Genomic DNA, 18,000 nt, shown 5'->3' on the forward strand with positions numbered 1-18,000 from the left:
ATAAGCTAGATACCAGCTCCCAAGATATTTACCATCTACTTTAAAATAAAGTTAACGTACATGAAATCACAAGAGAACATTATGCACTAAACTGTATGCATCTAACTTGTTAGTTTTTATATAAGCTTGGAGAATAGACTATTATAGACTTTGTAAGTCAAGGATGTCTTATAGAGAAGACAGAAATTTCCTGAGTCATGGAGGATGGGCACAATTGGGAAGGGATGTGCATGAGAAAAAGCATGAGTATGAAATTTGACATCATTTAGGGGGCAGTGGGAAACTACGCATTGGACCATTCTTTAGTGGCCACTTTTCTTGGAGCTGGCAGATATGTAGCAGACATAGAAGTTAGAAGCAAATATATATATTCTGTGTAGTAGGTTGTACATCAGTAATAACATATGATATTGTAGCAACAAATGAACTCTGGATATTTGTATATGTGATTAAAACATCTAAGCTCAATTACCTCTAATTCAGAGAACATCAAAAAACGAAGTACATGAAATCTTGCTAATTAGAGATTAAAATTTTACATTCTGTTTATTAAATTCATATTGGCAAGTGGGATAAAAGGCAGAGGTCACCATTTGCTTCATCTATATTTAGTGTTAAGTGCTTGTTTTTCTATAAATAAAGAACAACAAATTCATAGTAAAATGCCTTCTATTGATATTTTTCTAACACTTCAGTTTGTATGTGTACCTGGATATACTTTCACCCCATTTACTCTTGATTATTTTCCCTCAAACAATGCAGTTGCTTTACTTAACCAGGGAAATAATTTAACAATGCATCCTTAACAGCAAATTAGTTTTCTATTTTGCATGCTGCAAATTAACCATAGTTAAAATTACAAGTGCTGGCTTTTAATGGCATGTTTATCTCTCCATTTTGTTTTTTATTCTGACATATAGGTAGCAGTTGTTCATTGTAGAAAATATGGAAAATATATAAAAGAAAAAAATTAAACAAATACATAAATATAAGCGTTTACGTACCCCAGATATCAATGCCCAGAGTTTTTGTTTTGTTTTGTTTTTCTTGAATTTTTGAATTTTATTTTATTTTTTTATACAGCAGGTTCTTAGTCATCCATTTTACACACATCAGTGTATACATGTCAATCCCAATCGCCCAATTCAGCACACCACCATCCCCACCCCCACTGCGGCTTTCCACCCTTGGTGTCCATACGTTTGTTCTCTACATCTGTGTCTCTATTTCCGCCCTTTCAAACCAGTTCATCTATACCATTTTTCTAGGTTCCACATACATGCGTTAATATACGATATTTGTTTTTCTCTTTCTGACTTACTTCACTCTGTATGACAGTCTCTAGATCCGTCCACGTCTCTACAAATGACCCAATTTCGTTCCTTTTTATGGCTGAGTAATATCCCATTGTATATATGTACAACATCATCTTTATCCATTCGTCTGTCGATGGGCATTTAGGTTGCTTCCATGACCTGGCTATTGTAAATAGTGCTGCAATAAACGTTGGGGTGCATGTGTCTTTTTGAATTATGGTTTTCTCTGGGTATATGCCCAGTAGTGGGATTGCTGAATCATATGGTAATTCTATTTTTAGTTTTTTAAGGAACCTCCACACTGTTCTCCATAGCGGCTGTATCAATTTACATTCCCACCAACAGTGCAAAAGTGTTCCCTTTTCTCCACACCCTCTCCAGCATTTGTTGTTTGTAGATTTTCTGATGATGCCCATTCTAACCGGTGTGAGTTGATACCTCATTGTAGTTTTGATTTGCATTTCTCTAATGATTAGTGATGTTGAGCAGCTTTTCATGTGCTTCTTGGCCATCTGTATGTCTTCTTTGGAGAAATGTCTGTTTAGGTCTTCTGCCCATTTTTGGATTGGGTTGTTTGTTTTATTAATATTGAGATGCATGATCTGTTTATATATTCTGGAGATTAATCCTTTGTCCGTTGATTCGTTTGCAAATATTTTCTCCCATTCTGAGGGTTGTCTTTTCATCTTGTTTATGGTTTCCTTTGCTGTGCAAAAGCTTTGAAGTTTCATTAGGTCCCATGTGTTTATTTTTGTTTTTATTTCCATTACTCTAGGAGGTGGATCAAAAAAGATCTTGCTGTGACTTATGTCAGAGTTTTCTTCCTATGTTTTCCTCCAAGAGTTTTATAGTGTCTGGTCTTACATTTAGGTCTCTAATCCATTTTGAGTTTATTTTTGTGCATGGTGTTAGGGAGTGTTCTGATTCCATTCTTTTACATGTAGCTGTCCAGTTTTTCCCCAGAGTTTTAACATTCTGACTTTTTTTTCTTTTTAGCCTTTTTTTTTTTTTACATGATTTAGATTACATTGTAGAGATAATTTCATGCTCTCCTTTGTCACTTAATATTTTAATAAGCATTTTTCTTAATCATTTATGCTGTACTATATTTATCATGGAACCAGCATGGAATTCTGAAGTGACCATTAAAATAAAATCAGACTTGGTCCCAGACATGACTCCGGTATTAATATTTGTCTGTCTTTGAACAAGGTAACTTCTCTGGGCCTCACTTTCTCCATCTGATAAATGAAGGGATCTGTTTATCTTAAATGATCTCTAAAATTCTCTTGAGCTTCAACCTTTTAGGTTCCATGCAATGTTTTTTTAAGGGGTACTCATTTGTAGTATTAATTACATATGAATACTTGGCAACTTGAATGCTCATTTATAATTGGTTGGTTGCATCCCATTTTTGAAGCCAGTATAACTTGGATTACTGCTCTGGGTTTTTTGTTTGTTTTTTTGTTTTGTCTACTTCACCTTCATTAGAGTGTATAACCAGAGTACAATGAGAATAGATCTTCAGCTCTGGAGAGGCATAGAATACAGGTCTTAGCAAAATGTCACTCAGGGAAATAGGGATGTTGGACGTTCAAGTGTATTGTTTCCGTGTCAGCGTCTTAGTACATGTTTCAAAATTAGGCCAAAGCAAAATAACAGATTGCTACCCATCATAGACTTTGATAGTTCTCACAAATGTTGAGAGCCCCAGTGTTGAATTCAGTAATGTCAAAGCTAATATTTACCTTTAAAGCTATACTGTGTTGTTATTAATATTTACTGAAGTATAATTGTTAAATTATTTGATGTTACTCTGATTCCCATTAAATTGGTGGAAGAGGCTACTCTCTGATAGTGTTTTCTTTCTTGTAAAACAGTATGACTGCAATTATATGACTTTTATTGTGTAATTTATCTGGAGACCTAGAAGAATATAGAATTTATTTTGAAAGCATATTCTGTCATAAAAGTAAGCTGAAACTGTACTAGTGCATATAGGTTTACTTATTTTTTTTCCTAAATGGTTTCTACTTAAGATGATTGACACTTAGCTATAAATATAAATTCTTAAAAGCTTGAAATATGGGTAATCATAATTTTTTTAGGGGAAGAATGAAAAAATCTATGTGGATTATTTTTATTGTAGTGTCAATTTTCACTAAATTATTTTTATCTTGAAATAATTTGATTTTTCAAAATTAAATGAAACCTGAAACAGTTAAAAATACTTACTTTACTTAACACAAGATGTTGGCCAATAAGCAAAGGAATTACTCTAATAATGGAATAATTACTTCAGGTAAGATAATGTTCTGGAATGCAGAGGAATGTCATTTTTTAGAAGAATATTTTTCTTGTTCCTTGTCTTTTAGAAATGGACCTTTTGTACTTTTGACATATTAATCTTAAACTTTCAAATACATGTGAATCAATATTACTTAATATTTTTGTAAAAAGAGTGTTTTGTTGTTGGAGGTGGTGGTGTTGATCGTTGTTATAGATTTTTTCTAAACAGATAAGGTGCTAATAGTTTAAGCTCAGTGAATAGAGTATCCAGGTTTTGCCTAACTATCCTGTTTTCATTCAGTTGCGTACTGACTGGAGAGTCAGAGTGAACAAGATAAAATCCCATCCTCATTGGAATTTGTGCTCTAGTTAAGGAGAACAGCAAGTAAACAAATAACCATAGTATATTGTCAGGTAGTGGTAAGTGCTAGAAGGAAAAGTAAAGCAGGGAAAGGGATACTCAGTGATAGGGAGGTTTATACTTCAGATGAGGTCATTAGGAAAGGTAATATTGAACAGAAACTTGAAAGAAGGGAGCAAGCCATGAGACTGCCTAGGTGAAGAGCATAAAAGCTAGACAGTGAGGCAAGTGAATCCCTTTGGCTTATCTGGAGAACAGCTAGAGGGACAGTAGGGCTGGGGTTGAATAAGGTATATAGGAGCTAAATCATATATTGCCTTTAAGGCCATGATAAGAACTTTGGTTTGGTTAGTTTTAGGAGCCACTGAAGGTTTTGATCAACATGATGACATGATGCTGGTTTGTGTTTTTAAAGAGGGTCACTGGCTGCTACATGAATTGTCTTTAGGACAGCTGAAGTGAGACCAATGGAGAGTATAGTCGTCTGATGTGGTGAACCAGTAAGAGATGGTCAGGGCTTTGGGGTGATGGTGATGGAGTTACACAGTCCACTTTGGGTTGTATTTTGATCCAACAGTACCTGTTAATAAATCAGATGTCTGTGAGGTACAATAAATAGGGATGATTGATTTTTATATAGGTTTTTGCTTAACGAACCTGGGTGAATGGGTTGGTGCCATTTACCAGAGGGAGGGAAGTTGGAGAAGGGCAGGGGTGGGAAGGGGGCAGGGGTGGCAAAATTAAGACTTAAGGATCTGTTGGGTTTCGGTGCCGATTACACACACATCCGAATAGTGATGTTGAGCGGACAGTCGGACATACCATCTAAGCTTTCACCTTTATATTATATTCAAGTAAATACTTCAGTAGGTACTATCTAAAGCTGATAAAATGATTTCTACATGACCAGTGCCCAAATTTAATTAGATTTGTTATACTCTTAGACATATAAGTGTAATCCTAGAAGTTTTTTTCTAATATAGGAACTTATATATGAAAATATCACCTTATAAAACTATATCATTTACCCCTGAAATGTTGATATTGTAGAAAACGTATTTAGAACATTTCTGTGTGGTAAAAATTATAATAAACGTTATCTATTATCATAATCTAAAACAAACTAGAAATGTGGATTTGTGAATGCAGCCTCAACTACTGCCACCTTCCAGTGAGTGATCTAAGAGGTCCACACCACCAAACAGCATCAGCATCTGTGCCCGCGTGTATGTGAGAGTGGTTGTTTTTAAATAAATAGTGGCCAAAATGGTCTGTAGATAGAAAAGTGCAAAAGACAAAACTAGACCAGTTTGACTGAAATGGTGGTCAAATTCATGGGAGAAAGGAAGTTTTGTTTTGTTTTGCTTTGTTTTTGACTGGGGAGTGAAAAACAGAAAGAAGAGATAAAAGCAGTATGCCACAGGAGCTATTAAAGCAAACATCACATTGTAATTTTTAAAAACTTAAGAGAAAGAAGCTTGATGGAAAATTTTCATCTTATATACTGTGCATACCGGGCTTCATTGTTTATGCTTAATGGCAAAAGAGCAGGGTAACATGTTCTGTTATTGTTCACCTGAGGGTTTGTATAGACAATACACACTTCAGTTTTACATTAATCCTGTTTATGTTCAATGATAAATTAATTTCATTGATTTAAAGAAAATATGGTAGAGAACTTTAAATGGAAGATCAAGCTGTAATTAAGAGCTACTCTTTTCTTAACCCTAGTGAATGAACAGTGATGCTCTTTTGTTAATTTTTGAACCAGCTTTCATTCAAATACCTTAAAATATTTTCAAGATTTGTCAAGATGTTGCACTAGTTTTACTTGTTTTACCTTGGGTAGATAGAAAGGTGAACTAATATTGAAGATGGCAGTCCTTTGTAAGTTACAGTTGACATGATGTGTATGGGATAGTGTGGGATGGGTCCATCTTTTCAATTTATTCATTATGATCACTATGGCATTCTTCTCTCATTGTGTATCGTGTAGAAATGTTTGTGCATTTGGTTTTGACCTATTGATGTGACTCAGTATTTGAAACTCAGACTTTATTTTTTCTGCATATTCTTATTGATTTATAAGTTTTGTTCAAATCTCCCATGAAGCAGCTTGACCATCCTAACGTAGGTTTTCTAATGTCTTGTGGTAAATCCCTAGAACCTGCTTGTTGACACACTGATGACAAGAATTGAGGGCTGCAAGCATATCATTTTAAACTAGTCTCAACAGAAAGAGAAATAGTGTGTGGCAAGGGTACAAAATAAATACTATGGGTATTATTTTTCTCCTTTTTATTTTATTATAATTTCTAAATTCAGATAGAATCCCTCTCTCATCATTTGTGGGAAAATGGCATTTGGCGGATGGCTATAATCTGGGTGTGGGAATGCAACTAATTCCACTAATCTTTCATTTTCTCTGACTAAAATCTAAGATGAATACTGATATTAACACTAATCCCAGTAGTCTGACAAATCTGTTACTTGTAATTTACCATACAACTGATTTATGATCACAAATAATTAGGTAGCCTTACACAGAATTGTGAGCCATTGGATTCTATTTAAATATGCAATCTAAATTATGTTCCTTATACTGTCTCTTTTTTGTCCCATAGAGGCATAATTTGCTATATATTCTCCACTTCTCCATGAACATATTGATCTGTTCATCGAAAATGCATAGGGTTAGAATGAGATTCTATTTTCACATTAAGTGAGAGCATCTTGACATATTCCACCATATTCAAGCATTCCTTGTTTCTGTCCACATTTCTCTGTAGGCTCAAATAGAATTAGATAAGTTATTTGAAGGCCACTAGGGATATTAAGCATATTTGTTTGTGAAAGATGCTAATCTGCAGTATCTTAAATGAGTTAAAATGAATTTTCAACCTTAAAATGAAAATTTTCCAGTTGTTAAATTAAAGCATAATTTTCATATAGTAAAATTCACCCTGCTTTATTAACGTACAGTTTTATGAGTTTTGGTAAACGCACAGTCATGTATTCACTACCACTGTCAAGATAGAAAACAGTTCCTTTACTCCAAAAACACCCCCCAGGCCTGTGTCAACTTTACCCTAAACCCTTGGAAATTATCAATCTGATTTGTGTTATATAATTTTGCTTTTTCCCAAAGGTCATATAAATAGAATCATATAGTATAGAGCCTTTTGAGTTTGGGTTCTTTCTATTAGCACAATGAATTTGAGATTCATCCAGGTTGTCAAGAGTATCAATAGTTTGTTCCTTTTTTATTGCTCAGAATATGTATTCCATTGTAAAACACACTATGGTTTGTTTATCCATCCCTCTGCTAAGGGACATTTGGGTTGTGTCCAGTTATTGGCGATTATAAGTACTGCCACATTTAATATCACTGTGAAGTCTTTAATGTTCAACATGTAGAAAATTAGATTCTCAAAAAAAAAGTTTCCTCAACATCTATCTTTTTGATTTCTAAAGCAGTCCCCTAAAAGTGTTAGAAATGAATATTGCCCTTGAATAAGTTAACTTAAAAATTAACCTCAAATTTATTTCTCCAGCTTAAAAACAAGTCAGTGAAAACTATACTTAAAGTATAAACTATACTTAAACTATAAGTGAAAACTTAAAATTAAAGCTTATATTCAGCCTAATAATATACCACACTGATTCTTCTGGATGTCATGAAAGAATCCTCAAAATTAGTATGTATATTTATAAAACCCACTCTTGAGATGCTGGGGAAATGGCTTACAGGTGGCACACGGGCAATCCTCATTTCAAATACAGCTAGATTTTGTTACCACTTCTCTGGGCTATGATTTCTCGAAGTTGGGTGTTTTGCCCGTTAGGATAGTTAGTACAAGAAATATGGACTAATGTATATGGCAGGCTCTGAAGATTCAGTTTTAATAAAAGATATTTTTCAAAGCCTTGCTTTCAGAGATTATTAAATAAGATTTTACATGTAGAAGGCAAGCAACATAATATATTTTAAATATTTTTCTACATTATGAAAGTATCCTAAAAATGATTTTCTTTCCCGTATCAGTTTGGTCATGTATTTCTCTAATAGCCTCTTGTTCTTTTTGTCTAAAAGCTGTGAGTGCTCCGTGGGACACACACCATGCCAGGCCTTGGTTGACTCAGGGTCTGCCCTTAAGCATTTTGCAGTTAGACAGAAATAGAAGAAAGACATAGATGAATATATAGAAAACACAATGTCAATGTATGAACACTTACCAAATACATATAAAAGATTAAAGTTCAAAGAAAATTACTGTTTTCTGGGATGTCACAGGAGGTTCATCTATAGACAGTAAAGATGGATATTTCTACTTTGCTTTATTTCTGGAAAAGTTGAACTAATCAAGGTATCAGGAATTGCTCAAATGAAGGAAAGAAAAGTACTTGGTAAGGGTAATGTTTGAGGTATGTTATGTAGGAAAAGCCAGTGGGATATGCAGAAGGTCACCCCTCTGATATGCCTCTCACACCAGGAATGTAGAAGGCTGTAGAGGATTGTATCTGTGAGCCTTCATCTTCAAAATGCAAAAATCACTAACTAAGAAGAGCATTAGAAAATATATTCTTGGTTTGTTTCAAGTGTGCACATGCAGATAGTGGATGTATTCCTCATTAAAGTTTAAATAACACACATTGAATTTAACAAGAGGCGAAGGCTGTGGGGAGGATGGCTGTGTATCTTTAAGACTATGTGTCCTTGTGCATTACCAGTGTATTCATTCAGGAATGACAGCCGCAGTGCAGAACACTCTGTGAATGTCTGATGATAATATAAAGGGAATGAAGTACTGGTGTAAATGGTGGGATGGTTTACTTGGCAGTTTTAACGTGGAACCAGCCAAATAAAATTGATCTATTTTATTCCTCTGGTATCCTGAAAATTTCCCATGAGCTAAATCAATGACTGAACATTTTCCTGTGTCCCGTGAGATATTTTCTCCACTACCAAAAGTAAACATACATGATTGCTAATGAAAATTCTCTGTTTTTACCACTTATCTAGTTGCAAGTAAAACTGAACCTACTTTTTGAATGAGTTTGTGAAGGGGAAAAAAAAATCCCGCATGTAATTACAAATAATGTAATTATTTACATAAATTGAGTTTTCCCTTTTGCTATTTTATATACAAATTCTTCATCTATTTGTACCTTCCTTATTATTTTTTTATTAAGACTTTTTTTTTAGAGCCATTTTAGATTCATAGCAATATTGAGGAGAAGGTACAGATATTTCCCATATACCCCTGGCTCCCACACATGCCTAGCTTTCCTCATTTTCACCATCCTCCACCATAGTGGTACATTTGTTAAAAATGATGAACCTACATTTATACATAACCACCCGAAGTTCATAGTTTACATTCCCTTTTTTACGTGATAGAAATTGCTTTTATTTTTCCCTTCAGAATTGAATAAGATCAATTTTGTATAAAAATTTATATAATATTGAATAAAGTGCACTGGAATGAGATTCTTATAAATTGGCTTATTTTTAACTAGAATATTATACTAATATAAAAAGTTTGCTTTAAAATATAATAAGATAAAATATGACTCTTTAGAACTGTATTAAAATGGTGATAAGATATCTAGGCTTTTTTTTTTTCAGATTTAGATAGGCAACAAATGCCACTCGAAGCCTTTCTTCACTTCTAGTATAATTCACTAAAATCCATTTAAGCTAATTACCTGCGACTAGTAAGTTTTAGCAGTAAGCCCCTATAATTCCATAAAATATTAGATAAGCTTTGCTTTTCATTTTCTTCAGGATACTCCATCTGTTGATTTGCAGCAAAGCTAAGGAGTAGGGGGAAGCTACCCTGATTAAATTCTTTATCATTGAAGATAAAATATAGAATCAGCCAGAACAAATGTGGTTTCACAAATCACCCATTCTTGTGTCATAGTGCAGTGCTTCTTTGAAAACTCTTACATCTTTGGAACTAAGCTGCAACAGGCAGATAGAACATTCCTGACATTGATGTGGTTGTTGAATATTTGGTCAGTAAGTCTTTTTCTTTTATACAGTATATGCTTAAATTGCAAAGGAAAAAAAATTCCTTGTACATGACAATATAGTAGGACATAGAAAGGATGTGTATTTTTCTCATTTCTTTTGCTAACAGAACCCACTCTGGCCCTTGAGTTAGCTAAATTTATATCCATGTTTATAAGAATTTATGAAAAGGTAATGTTTGAAATCCCTGCTGTAATTCCCATCAAATCACCATTTTGCAGTCCGTGTACTCACTGGCCTTCATTTGGGATGTACATCTTCCAAGGTTACACCATGGTAGGTGTAACCCTTAAGTTATTAATAAGGTTATTAGCTTGTGCTCTGGGTGGTGACAGTGGACTTCCTGTCACTGTATCGTTGTGCTTTCATTTCACCATAAACTGTCATTTGAATTCCAAGGTCATTCAAACAAACAAGAATTCAAAAATCGGTATTGAAAAAAGTCTTCAAAGACAGATAAAAACACACTTGAAAAATCTTAGGAGAGATTTTTTCTTTCATCTCTGAACTTCCTAGAGACTCAGATATATAGTTGAAATTTGAAAACCTTTAGGTTTTTCAAAATGTCTTCTTGCAGTGGGCACAGAGAAAAGCCCTTAAAGTTCTTTTCATTCGAACTAGTTAGGAGAAATAAAAATGAAAAAGTTTTTTCAGTCTTGATGGTTCATATACCAAAGGCCTCTTGCTCCCTCTACAGAAGGTGCTTCAAAATTGCAGTCACAAATATTAAAAAAAAAAAAAAAAAATTAACGAAACAGATTTGTCTTGAGGTTCATGATTTAAAAAAAGGTTTGGATCCATATGTACCTCCAGTGTCCTGCAAACAGGTTGGTTGTCCTAAAGTTGGTTAGGGTAGGTTTGTGTGTTTCTACTTTGGTGTTTCTCAGTGGCATCAGCTTAGGATAAACTCCATTAGCAACAACTGTTAAAAAAAAAAGTACGTTTTTGTCGTTTTGTTATTAATTGGCTTTGTCTGTTTACTCAATGGATGAGTAAAATGCTTGGGAATTTCTTTTGATATTCGGTAATTGTTTTACATATTTGCATTCTTTTTTACTTAGCCAGGGAATTTAAGCCATAAAAATAATGGCCTCTACCTTAAAGACTTATAAAGTTCTCTTATTATCTACTTCTGATTGTTCCAGTCATTTTTAGATCTTTGTTAATTTTTGTCCCAACAACAACTATCTGAATTGTAACTTCACAGGAGAAAGAATTGTTTCACTTAACTGGATTTTTTCAACTATAAGTTATATTCATAAGAGACAGTTGAACTTTCTATAAATACTTCATTAATATATAAAATAACCTTGCATATGTATCATCTTAATTTACCAATTTAAGTTAAATAGGAACAAAATGTTAATATTTTGATAGCTTTGGTGTAAATAATTTTATGCATTCACTTACAACTCCAGGACCTTTTTATTTTATTTGACAGGTTACTAGCTTCTCTTATTGTGCCATTTTAAAATTATAAGTATGAAAACTCTTATTTCATCAAGAGTTTTAAAAGTCCTTTTAATTTGTATTTAGTATAAGAACAGCCCTTCTGATGTTACCCTGTAATTGAAAAATGAACACAAGTGACAAAGTAGTTTCTTTGATTTGAATATGTCACATCAGACTTGCCTGTCCTGAATTATTATGCTAAAACTAGACTGGATTTTTTTTTTTTCCCTCTGGTAGGTGTACTGGTCCATTAGCAAATTCCCTTTCAGAGAAAACAAGAGACCCAGTAGAGGAAGATGACGATGAATACAAGATTCCTTCATCCCATCCTGTTTCCCTGAATTCACAACCATCTCATTGTCATAATGTAAAACCTCCTCCTAGGTAAGAATATGGGCCATTTATCATCACCTCACGTCTGCAGTAAGCATTATCACTTATGGCATTTGTTTTTAAACAACTGAATCACATCTGTTTAATAAAAACCCTTGATTTCTTGCTCAAAGCCTCCTCTACCTATAATACTATTTTTCTCCATGGCCTTTCAGAGAAAATGAAAAGATGTAGATTTCTATTAACTAGGAAGTCCTTTGACTAAATTAGTTGACTGGTAAGTCTAATGGAATAATTTGTTGCCCCTCTCCCCAAAAAACAAATTGTACCTTAGTAAAACTTTGCTGTAGGTTACATATAGTGGTGATTAATTCATGAATTTTCAGTAAGCTATTTTCAATGCATTTTATCAGTTCTAAGCACATAGCTCATGAAGAAAAATTAGTGCTTAGAAAATAAGGTATTATACCAACCTTCCTTAGAATTGTTCTTCATGAAGTAAGGACTAGTATAATCTATATTGATTTTCAGATCTCGAAGAATTGAAAAAAAATATTTCCCTTAGCTATTTTTATCAGGTACTATTTTACTTTTCCTTGGATCAAACAAGAATGTGAGGAATTGTGTTCTGTTTTCTTCTTGTCAGTTGTTTATTCTCACTGTTATGGAGACATCCTTGGTCTCTGAAGTGGCAGACCCATGGAGGTATAGGAGTTATTGAAAATGGGTGTTGTGTATTGAAACATTAGTTTGTCTTTAAGTAGAAGGACAATTCTGTGTTTATATAATTGAATTAGTAAATCATAATCTAATATTATTTTTGTTTTTTTAAATCTAATTGACATATATGAAGTACTCAGTAAGTCAAATCTCAGTTTCAGACTTATTTTCTGAGCTCCAGTTTTCTTTGTCTAATTACATCCCTGGAGCTCTGCTTGGCACATACAGAAGAGGGCTCAGCTACTGCTGGTGGCCCAGCCTTCTTGCCTTTCAGTATCTCTTTACTGACTGAGGAATAGGAGAGCTATTTAACACTTCAGTCATCTATGTCATCTTTACTTAGTGTGCCATTTCCTTTTGAGGTCAAGTCAATCAACAGAAAGCATTTTATGAGTGGAGTGTTCCTTTCTTTTCAGATGAAAAGTCTAAAAAAATGTTTTAATGCCTTTCTTCAAGTATTGTATTGCAGTACTTGGAAAAGAGAAGCAAAACTCCATTTAAACCAGAGATCTGCCTTAGTGAGTTACAAGATTAGAATTATCAACAGTATGCAGAATTATTAACCATGGTTATTAACACTTTGCTGTCCAGGGCTTCATATTTCAAAGCAAGAACCAAACCTTTCTTTGCTGATTGCTGGTCTTTAGGACATTTGTTGGTAACATTGAGAAGACAGAGAAATAACTGAGAGATAATAATTTGTTACGTTAGAAGAACCAAATGCCTACTATTGTTATTAGAGAAAAAAGTTATTCCTTTACATCAAGTATAAATTCTTACAATTTTCAGTTCCCTTGGCTCTTACAAATGTGTAGTAATTTTAAAAAACTGAAATAAGATGAGCTTTTTTGGTCTCCTTGGGCTCTCATTGTTTTTCACCACTGGATAAGCGAGTGGTATAATTTTAATACTTTAAATTTTAACTGTCACATCATACTGGATGAGATTTTTGGTGGCAGGCCTCCCAAATCCTGAAAATAAATTTGATTTATGACCACCATTACCATCTTTCTACAGTTACAGAGAAGTAATAAATGTTGATAATCCCTAATCTTAATTGGAGTGAATCTTCTAATTTGTTCTTGAAAGTCAATGGATGAAGTATCTTCTTAGGTCCTCTACAAAGCACTCTTTAAACTTAGACACATCCTTTCCTTCTGTGTTTTTCCTCTCTTTGGAACATCAGGAGAACTAAATTGTCAGTATATGGAAAAAGTTAAACCATATTATTCATAGATTCATAAACCATATTATTCCTAGATGAATAATTCCATTTCAGTAAAAATCCATCATTACTATGAAAATTCAATACATGATAACTATTTTTAAATGAACCATCTCTGGCCCCTTAAAGAGATGTGGCCACCAGAGAGAATGGAAATGAATTTCAGATGAAGCACTTTGCAATAACTATTCAAATGTCCAGTATCTCCTCCATTATGTATGTACTTTTACTTTGCCCCAAGAATTCAGAGTAAATCAGGGGAAAGTAAAATATAAACTCTGCCTTCTATAGCTCTTTGTGAGCACAGTAACTTGGTGAGCAGATAGTCAGTTGCTACACAGCTATATTCTGAAGACAAAATACGCTCCGTGCCTTCTCTTCCTGTGCCCCGGATTTGTGCATTACATTCATAGTATGATTCGAAAGCATTAATACCAACAATAAAAACACTTTTTTTAGGGCTTCCCTGGTGGCGCAGTGGTTGAGAGTCCACCTGCCGATGCAGGGGACGCGGGTTCGTGCCCCGGTCTGGGAAAATCCCACATGCCGCCGAGTGGCTGGGCCCGTGAGCCATGGCCGCTGAGCCTGCGCGTCCGGAGCCTGTGCTCCTCAACGGGAGAGGCCACAACAGTGAGAGGCCCGCGTACCGCAAAAAAAAAAAAAAAAAAAAAAAAAACCCACTTTTTTTAGTATTATCCTTTTACGGACACCCAGATTAAAATATTTGTTGTGTACCCAAGGCCTTTGCTAAAGTCATTTCTCTACAGTTGTCAGAAGTGCCAGTTTTGTTCATGGCAGTGGTGAAATTATACTCCAGACTCTAGGTCTTTGAATATGCCTATCTGAATTTTAATGGACTTTCTGAATATTTAATAATTCTCCTTCCTTGACAGGCTCTAGTTTATAATAAGGAAAGCTTAACTTACAGAAATAAAAATATACTGTTAAGTACCATTAACCAGTAATGATGTCATTAGGACTTTTACATATTTTTTGCCTGCATATTACATTTTCTTCTTCAAAACCTTGATAAGGTAATATTGAAATCTTCCAAAATGATATGTTAATTCCACAGGTGTGTTTAGGGTATCAGCAATTTTGTGGCCCTTGTGATTCTTAGTTTCACTTAAAAAAAGAAAAAAAACCTTTGTCTTCCATGGAATATTTACTTTTGCTTTGTAAAAGTATTCAAGTATCTAGATAATATTACTTTACTTTCTCTAGAAAAGGAAATTAATTATATTTATATCCTAACTTTATTACATGAGCAGCATTGCTAGTTCCCATCATCTCCCCACCCCCAAATGACTTTTAAATGGAAAGTAATTATCCTTATGATTTTTGTCCTTTGATTTCTGCTTTAGGTCTTGTGATAACGGTCACTGCATATTGAATGGAACACACGGTACGTCTTCAGAGATGAAGAAATCAAACATCCCTGAGTTAGGCATATATTTAAAGGGTATGTATAAGACATATTCTCTTTGTAGTCTATGTCTTAATGGTCAGAATTTAAAGGCAAAATTCCATGCCATTGTTGTACTGAAAATACATTAAGATTTTGTGTTATCCTCTAGGAGATGTTTTTGATTCAGCCTCTGATCCAGTGCCATTACCACCTGCCAGGCCTCCAACTCGGGACAATCCAAAGCATGGTTCTTCACTCAACAGGACGCCCTCTGATTATGATCTTCTCATCCCTCCATTAGGTCGAAACCTTTCAAACAATTTCAAGCAAGCCTCCCTGCCACCTCTTCCAATTTATATCTGAATTATCAGAATTCTTAGTTCAGTGCAATGTAGACTCACTAGGTTATGAATCTGTCTGAATTCGAATGGAATCTCCAGGTGATAGTGGCTCTCGGTTCATGTGACCATTATTCCATTTAGATGACTGAAGCAGTGGTGTAAATAGCTGCATCAGTTAGGGATTTATCAAGTTGTCTCTTCATGTACTAAACGCAGTCTACAAAATCTTATGAGGGCATTGTTCATTCCCCCAGGTGCTTGTGTTCTAGTAGATTTGGAGTATTCAGCTGAGGTTTTCTTTAAGTGTAATTCTTAATGAATGCGTACTTCCTTTTTCTTTCAATATAAAATGACCCACTTCCACTTAGCTAATTACATTATGGGAAATGATATATTTTATTGTAGAGAGCTGAAAATAAATTCTGTCTTATAATCACTGCAACTAGAACACATCCAAAGAATCTCAGTTTCTTTGTTTCAAATTTTACCATGAAGTACACTTAATGTGTGTGTATGTGTACATGTGTGAAGGTACACACAGGTGTGTATTTATGTTAAAATTGGCCGGTGCAGGTGTTTGTTTGTTTCATTAATTCTAGGTAGGAAGCTTCGCACCCTATTTTTAGAGGAGGACAATTAAGAAACCTTCACAAGTTAAGGCTTCACAATAATGAGTCAACATAGCATAAAATAATGTATAATGAAGGTTCATTTATAAGCTTATCTGAATCATTAGGCTACTAGAAATGAACCTCTCCATTTTTTTTTCCCATAAACTGGTGTTTCCAGTTATACAGTTGAATGTCTTGCAGGAGCAAGACATTCAGTTCAGTGCTTTACTCTCACCTACGTGGATTACAAGCACCTCCCAACTTCCTTCTTTACCTATAGTCTTTTTCTCTTCCACTTCTTCCTGTATGCTGTTTTTGACCTATTACCCAAGTCTTTATGACTAGATCAGCACTGTCCAATAGAACTTTATGTGGTGACATAAAAGATCTATATGTGTGACTGTAGAACTGAATTTTAGTTAATTTAAATTTAAACTAAATAGCTATATGTGGATAGTTACTACCATATTGGACAACGCAGATAAATGTTCCAATGTTTTTAACTCATCCTTCCTTTGGCTCTTCATGTACATCTCATATTTTATTTATGCTATTCACTCTGCCTAGTAGACACCATTCCTGTATTTGATGAATAAATGTTTTTGAGGCCCTGATATCCCAGGCCTTCCTGTTCTTGGTAATACCTTGCTGAATGCCACTTTCTGCATTCCTCTTCCCTCTTACAATGCATCTCTCTCTCCCTCTGGGACCTATTCACCTGTGAGTCTTCTGTGAACTTTTCTTAGGTCTCATTGTGGAATCCAAGCTCCTCGGGGCCGAGGACTTATGATTTTGATCTTCACATTACCCATGTGCCTAGCATGGTGCCTGACATTTAGGGGCTGATAAAGGATTTGAATAAATGAGATAATGTAGGAAATAGCTGAAGGTTGGAATGATAACAAAGCTCTTTCTTTCTCTCTCCTATACCTTCATATATTTTACATTAGAAAAATATTGATGATCATTAGAGAAAAAATTTTGAATACTTTTTGCAAGGCAAGCTGGATGAGTGGTGAAACCATTTATATTTAAATATACCTTTATATTTAAGTCAATGTATTTAAATCCATGAGAATTTTTATTACTAGAAGATGTAGGTATTTATACCCTGTTTCATTCACAAAGTATTTGTGAGTGCTTACAAAAATACATACACTGAAATTTTATTTTTTAAAGAATCAAGATGAGGGAAAATATGAATAGGATAGTAAGACGTGGCAGGGGAAACACAAGTAGACATAAAAGCATACTGCAGTATTCTACAGCTACTAAAGTTGGGAACTATGCAAATATAAATAACTAGCTTTGCGACCACCACAAGAGGTAGTTCTATTGATATATTTAACTGTTTCTCCCTAGAGATATCTGGTAAGTAGAAAAAGATCATATTCCTCTACTGCAGGTGCATTTTCTGTATATTTTGACAATGAAATATATGGAGCATTAGTTTAAATGAATTAAAATGCCGTGGAGCAAACTTTTAAAAGATAATCTAAACTATTCTGTGACATTAAATTTTTGTGCATAGTGTGATTTTCTAATTAGAGGCTGTGAACTCTTATTGTTACACAAAAATTCTGTTTTGATGATGTGATCTGTAATATATTTAGTTCAGACCTCCAATGTCTTAATATTATAAAGGTTACAAGTGAATAATAAGCTGTTTCATAACCTGAAATACTGCTTTTTAATAGAAAGGGCTGAGAGATCGAAAAAGTCTGTATGCACACACGTGTGTTTGTGTGTCTGTGTTTCTCTCCAAACACCTCCTAGAAAATAATCAGCTCCCATTGACAAAGTCAGTGAACTGCTGGGTAAACACTGGAGGTGAAGTTGTTTATAAAGCAGCAAAAGAAAATCATTATTTTTGCCTGATACTGTGTTTTGATTAACGAAGTTCTGCT

At 34.3% G+C, this 18,000-nt stretch overlaps 1 protein-coding gene across 4 annotated transcripts in view; it reads left to right on the plus strand.

The window, feature by feature from the left end:
• Positions 1-18,000, plus strand: part of CBLB (Cbl proto-oncogene B) — a 215,818-nt gene that overhangs the window by 166,537 nt on the left and 31,281 nt on the right. For all 4 annotated transcript variants that reach the window (XM_067739005.1, XM_067739009.1, XM_067739006.1 and 1 more), the window contains exons 14-16: positions 11,693-11,839; positions 15,098-15,195; positions 15,311-15,442. In XM_067739005.1, coding sequence (XP_067595106.1) covers positions 11,693-11,839; positions 15,098-15,195; positions 15,311-15,442 — 377 coding nt within the window. The remainder of the gene's footprint in view (positions 1-11,692; positions 11,840-15,097; positions 15,196-15,310; positions 15,443-18,000) is intronic.

The sequence above is a fragment of the Pseudorca crassidens genome, chromosome 5, assembly GCF_039906515.1.
Source record: "Pseudorca crassidens isolate mPseCra1 chromosome 5, mPseCra1.hap1, whole genome shotgun sequence".
In the NCBI taxonomy this organism is placed as follows: domain Eukaryota; kingdom Metazoa; phylum Chordata; class Mammalia; order Artiodactyla; family Delphinidae; genus Pseudorca; species Pseudorca crassidens.